The sequence below is a fragment of the Populus trichocarpa genome, chromosome 11 (genome assembly GCF_000002775.5).
Source record: "Populus trichocarpa isolate Nisqually-1 chromosome 11, P.trichocarpa_v4.1, whole genome shotgun sequence".
In the NCBI taxonomy this organism is placed as follows: Eukaryota; Viridiplantae; Streptophyta; class Magnoliopsida; order Malpighiales; family Salicaceae; genus Populus; species Populus trichocarpa.
Window position 1 is genome coordinate 16111362 of NC_037295.2, and position 6154 is coordinate 16117515.

The 6154-nt window shown below is 36.0% G+C and overlaps 1 protein-coding gene across 1 annotated transcript; it reads right to left on the minus strand.

The window, feature by feature from the left end:
• Positions 1 to 205: 205 nt before the first annotated feature.
• Positions 206 to 4446, minus strand: LOC127903876 (G-type lectin S-receptor-like serine/threonine-protein kinase At4g27290). The gene is made up of 7 exons (XM_006377751.3): positions 3055 to 4446; positions 2468 to 2605; positions 2103 to 2260; positions 1703 to 1913; positions 1070 to 1307; positions 853 to 1003; positions 206 to 565 (listed from the first exon to the last, which is right to left on the minus strand). Exons 1-7 carry the CDS (start codon positions 4331 to 4333, stop codon positions 263 to 265), a joined length of 2478 nt encoding a protein of 825 aa, XP_006377813.3. The 5' UTR covers positions 4334 to 4446; the 3' UTR covers positions 206 to 262.
• Between the last annotated feature and the right edge of the window lie 1708 nt (positions 4447 to 6154).

Sequence of the window (6154 nt, forward strand, 5' to 3'; positions counted from 1 at the left end):
AGAGAGAGAGATGAGGGATGGAGGAGAGAGAGAGACGAGATGAGAGAGAGCGGGAGGAGCGAGAGAGGAGAGAGAGGAGAGAGAGAGAGAGACAGCGGTTGAAACAATAATAGTAGTACAAAATAAATTCCGTTCAGGGAAAAAAAATTCGGTTGCATTGGCTGAGCAATGTGCCTTCACCGCACAACATTGGAACTACAGCTTTAAGATTACAAATCAAACCCATCAAGAAGAAACAAAAGATATGAACACAAAATGGGATCTACCTTGGCTGTAATAATGTAATCGAGCATTTGTTAGCTGAATATGCTGTACTCTCGCCTGTTGAACTTGCTTCAGCTGGATCCCTTTCAATAAAAAATCCTGGATGTTTAGGCTGAGGTAATGTATTGTCATTACTCAACATCAAAACCACATATGACATGTCTGGCCTATCTTCTCGATTATCTTGAACACAGAGTAGAGCCACGTGAATTGAACGTAGCACTTGAGATAGATTGCATGCTTCAATTATTGATTGCCTAACCAGTTCCATAGGCCTCCCATCTCGGAATAGTCTCCAAGCCTAATAAACAAAACCATGTTACCAATAGCAGATTTGGTATCTACACTAAGAAATGTTTCCATTGACACTGTGTTCCCTAGACTCTGAGATCCAGATCCAGATCCAAGAACAGATGTGTGTCCGACATGCTTAACCTCCTCAGAATCGTTTTCTTTTCAATATTTCTTCATTTCTTTTATCAATTTAAGGGGTACTATCAGTAGACATGACCAAGCCTATGGAAACCTGACACAGGTTTGAGAGTAAAGAGAAATGATGAGTCGAAGTAATATAGTTTTGACACTTACATGCCCTAGAAGGTTGAGACTGTGTTCTGGATGACTGAACCCCCTGTTCTTATATCCACTCACTATCTCTAGCACCAATACACCAAAGCTGAAGACATCCGATTTTACCGAGTAGAGCCCTTCAATTGCATACTCTGGGGAAATGTAGCCACTGCATGTATTCAACGAATGTTAAGGTTGCATTTGCAGAAAATGAAGGTAAAATCATATCACTTACTATGTTCCAGCCACTTTAATGGTATTGGCTTCAATTTCATTTCCTCCAAAACTTCTAGCCAGGCCAAAGTCTGAAATCTTTGGGTTCAATTCATAATCCAGTAGAATATTGCTGGCTTTCAGGTCCCTATGAATTACTCTTAGACGTGAATCTTGATGAAGATAAAGAAGTCCACGAGCTATTCCAATGATGATGTTGTAGCGTGTTGGCCAATCTAGTAGCGTGTCCTCTGTTTCATCTGCACAATTTTTTTCTCAGGTCAGTACATTATGGTCCATAAATGTGTATGAAAGAAGAAAGGTCAGTACATTATGGTCCATAAAACAGCTTGTGATGATTAATGCTTGAAAAATTTGAAGTTATAATCTCAAATAAATAAAGTGGCAGGTGTGACAAAGGAAGTGGAGGACATACTTCCCACCAATCTTTTGTCATAAAGGCTATAAAGGAAGCTCAACAAATGGTTGTTTTTGGTGCTGATGGCGGCCTCCTTTTCCTCAGAACTACCAAACTTAATTTTAGGTCTTTTCTCAAAGCAGTACACAGAGACTTGTTTTTGGTATTAGTGCAAAGTCGGTAATAAAGAAGTATGATTATTAGCATGGATTTGTACAGGTTTTGAGAGATTCTTACTGAAAATGTAGAAGTCCAAACTTTTGTTTGGCAGTAACTCATAGATTAACATCTTTTCATCTCCCTCAAAGCAGCATCCTAGAAGCTGCACTAGATTCCGGTGCTGAAATTTCACAATATACTCAACCTCAGTTTTGAACTCGCCAATTCCTTGTCTCGAATTCTTAGAGAGCCTCTTCACAGCAATTTCTCGCCCATCTGTTAATGTTCCCTGCCAAAATCAAAAGTAAATCATACTTTGTCTTGTGAAAGTTGGGAATCATGATGGGATGTTGCATATTACTAGCAAACCGAATCTGTTGGAACTCTTTCCAAACGGAATGCTTTTTTCAGTCATGTGGTGATAGGAGTTTATATAATGAATTTGGAAACCATCAAGATATTGTTTACAGATTAGTACCTTGTAAACAGACCCAAAACCCCCTTCTCCGAGTTTATTGTCAACAGAAAAATTATCTGTTGCACAAGCTAAAGTATCCAAATCAAACAATGGTAGTTTTAGATCTTCCTTTTTGTGCTTGTTGTTTGACCTTCTTTTAAAAGCACCAGTACTTTTTCCTGCAAGCAGAACTGGTGTGTAAATAAAAAAGAAGCAGGAGATCTCTATTTTTTGTTATAGTCAAAATTCTTGAAGACAAAGTATAACAATTTGCGAGCACCTTGGAATACTCGAAATCAAATTCTCAATAAGTTAAAGCTCGTTTATGTAAATGGAGGGATGGGGCGATAAAAGTGGTTAGATATTCATGCTGTGCAGATATATACCTTTTTTCTGATGCTTCCTTCTCCAAACATACAAGACCAAAACCAGTCCAAGGAGAAATATTCCTGTAGACAAAGTGCTTATTATGATTATTTTCTTCACATTGGACTTAGCATTGATCTCTGCACCGTCACCATTATCTGCACCATAACAGAGAGAAACTGAAGCTATAAAACTATAACAGGAAATGCAAAATGGCCATTGTATGTTTTTGGTTAGTAATTACTAATTAGAATGGGTGGGAAATTTTCTTTAGCTGATGGAATCCGTACACTTCAGTTATCAACTCATACACTCAAAGATTAACACTGCTCTAGGCAGGACAAATCAGTCTATGATGTTAGAAAGTGATAACACATTCGTAAATTTTCATGTTTCATGTCATGTCATGTTCTGTAAAACCACAATAGGATGGCCTGAAAGAAGAGGAGGCAGAAAATTTGCTTTTAATGCCATTTGATTTCTATGTTACCTTTTGCTTGAGCAAATTTATTATTAGAACCAATCATTTAGGCAGTTAGACAAGTCAATAAATGACTGTCTAAAATTAAAGAATTTTGAATTTTGTAGTCTGAGGATAAATTCATACCTAGTTCTGATGCAGCCATCCTTATATAAATATTTTGCTCGTTTTCAGAAAACCTTCTATTATCAATGAGGTCACCAAACCAGAGCAAGCATCCACTTCCTCCACCCCTGATGTCCATATTTGAATATGCTGTACAGCTGCAGTTCTTCAAGCACGTGTTCTTGCATTCCTCAAGATCCAAACTCTTGTCAAACCATGACGCTTTTGTCTCAGGCATCTTCACTCCAGAGAGCTTTCGAAACCCATCTCCAGAACAATTAAGTGGAGTCCTTCTAACACAGCCACTTGACCATACTGTCACGGCCCAGTCTGTTGGAACTTTTGGTACGAACCCAACGAAGCATTCACACACTGGAGAGCTTTGAATATTGCATAAACCGTTTGCACCACAGAGTGCATAGCGATCACAATTATCTGAGTTTGCTGTTTCATAAAGCAACCAACTTTGCGTTTGCTCTATCCAAGCGAGGCTCGGGATATTGCCACTCTGATCTGTCATGAACCTCCAAAGCATTGACTTATCAACAAGACTTTCTCTGTAAAATATCTCCTCCTCACTAATAACAAATTCAAATTTGTATACGGGATTTGGTTGCAAATTAGGTATCCCACTGAACCGCAGGCCATCCCATGGCCCTGATCGGTACTTCATTTTTGAACCTTGCATCACAACTAACTCAGGATATCCGTAAGGAATAAGCATACAAGTAAAGTTACCTCTGGAAGGATCATCTGGTGACTTCCACGATGTCATGTACCACTCCATGCCTGTTATTCTATTCCTTCCTAGCTTCATGCCTGGCAATATTGTATCAGTTGGATGTTCAAAACTCTGCCACAAGGAATTTTCCAGGTTATCACCCTCCTCTTTCACAACAAGGTTTCCTGAATCCAGAAGTTGAGCAGCTGGATTAGAAGCAGATCTCGATGAGTTGGAAGACCAAATTATGGTCCCATTCTGATTGAGAATGACAAGAATTCCCAAGTCAGTTAGCCTTAAAACACCTGATGAATCATTAAGGGGGGTCTCTCTATTGGCAACCCAAACTATAGTCATGACAGGTATCTTGCCATACCATATCCCTACGTATCGGTTCTTGGATTCTCCAGGGCTGAAAAATCCCAACACATAGGTTCCTTCAGCTGAAACTATGGTATCACCATCTCTAATGGAATGAGTTGTGTTTATGGTGTCGATAGCAGTTCCTGTTTCTACAATAAGCAATAAAGAGGAGCAAAAAAGAAGTACAAGAATGCAATGTTCCGTTGGTACTCCCATTGTTTCTTTTTCCCTGTAACTCACTTTTTGATATTGATGGCTGCCATAGATGGTGAAAATGTTCTCGCTAAAAACGGCATATTTGAGGGCACAAGTGGTCTGCTTTGAGCTGAGGCGCGGTTAGGTGGGACGTCTCTTCATCAATATGGTTATTTAGTCAACGAAACCAGATATTTCAATGAAAGTATTTTGTCCAATGATTTCGTCCCTATACTCTTCGAACTTTTTTACTGGATCCCGTCAATGGCTTTTGATTTGATTGAATCCCTGTATATTATGCCATATCTATGATTGCACCAAATAAGTAAAACAAAAAACATGTGAAAAAGAATTAAAATAAGTAGTTCCAATCCATTGCGAACCTCCACATGCATTTTCTCTGCTTCGAATCACCCCATATTTTTTTAATAAATTGAAAGCATCCCTATATTAAGGGTTTGTTCATTTAGACCCCTTTAAAATGATTACTTAAAATCACAATTTTTTCCCCTTATATATAAAACCCCCCACCCACCCACACCCCCCCCCCCCCCAAAAAAAATAATAATTAATAAAACAAAATAAAATCAATGTGCTCTAGCTCTTTCACTACTTCAGTACCATCCATCTAGCATAAAAAAAGATGATTCACTAAATTGGGAACCCATGCTATGTACTGGGCCAATTCATTTTTTTTTAATATAAAAAAGATAATTAGATGACGATAATGTTTTTAAAAAAAAGCAAAAAAAAAATTGATACTTAAGTTACTAACTTTACTATATCTAGTAAGATCGGTTAATTTTATAATATGATTTAAATCGAAAACAACGATAAAAATGAGCATAAAAAAACACATGGCAATAATTAACTAAAAAAATAAGTCATTGATATCATACATGTAAGGAGAAAAAAAAAGATTGATAGAGATTCACCGCCTACGACCATAAAAGTTTTATGAGATGATTCAAACTCCACGATAAAATGATGCAAGATGACATCGAAAGAAGATGCATGGTTCACTAGAGCAATGCTCTAAAAAAGCAAATCGAACAAAACACAATGAAGTGAATATCCAACTATATTCAATTAATATATTCTATTTAATTCAAGAATAAAATTTTTTTTGAAAAAAATTATTTAATAAAGAAACAAAACATAGGGACCCAATAACCCAACCAAATTAAAAAAACAAACAAGGGATAAAACAAAAGATGTAAAATAAATGACCGAGGGTGAATCGCCAAAAAATTAAATTATAAAAATTATTTCAGATGACATAAATAACAATTAAAAGATGAGTATCAAATCTGACAAATAAAAAAAATCAAATGAGGATGAAATTGAAATAAATTTTGATTTTCATAAGTTATTCCAAATAAAACAAATATTAACCAAAAGATCAGGAACTAAATTGAAAACAAAAAAAAGCTAAGTGCATGATTTGAAATATTGCATGGCAGGGCATAAAAATCAAGGGAGAAGGAGGAAAGAAAGAAAAAAGAAAACGAAAAAAGAAATGATTACTAGAGCTAAATTGGAATTTTGTTTTCTATATTCATCACCGTTACATAGAGTAGACATCGAGAAGAATCTAAAGATACTCTGAAAAGACATTTTTAGTTACTAGAATTAACCATACGCATAGTGTAAAAATAAGTTGTGATAATTTTTAGATGTAGTTAGATTATATGATATGATATTAAAAGAATTATGAATAAACATATATTTAGTTTAATTTTAATAAAATATTATATTAGATTAATTATTGTGTTTAATTATGAAATTGGATTGTGAATTGTGATCGAAGATGGGTTGGACATCGATAGAATTAGAAAACTA

What these genes read in the sequence shown, in the direction of transcription:
- LOC127903876 (XM_006377751.3), bottom strand. Translation starts at nt 4,333, where the DNA reads ATGGGAGTACCAACGGAACATTGCATTCTTGTACTTCTTTTTTGCTCC. An exon ending in GTTTTGGGTCTGTTTACAAG is followed by an intron (nt 1,914 to 2,102) that starts GTACTAATCTGT and finishes TGATTTTGGCAG; the next exon opens with GGAACATTAACAGATGGGCG. An exon ending in TTTGGACTTCTACATTTTCA is followed by an intron (nt 1,308 to 1,702) that starts GTAAGAATCTCT and finishes AAAATTGTGCAG; the next exon opens with ATGAAACAGAGGACACGCTA.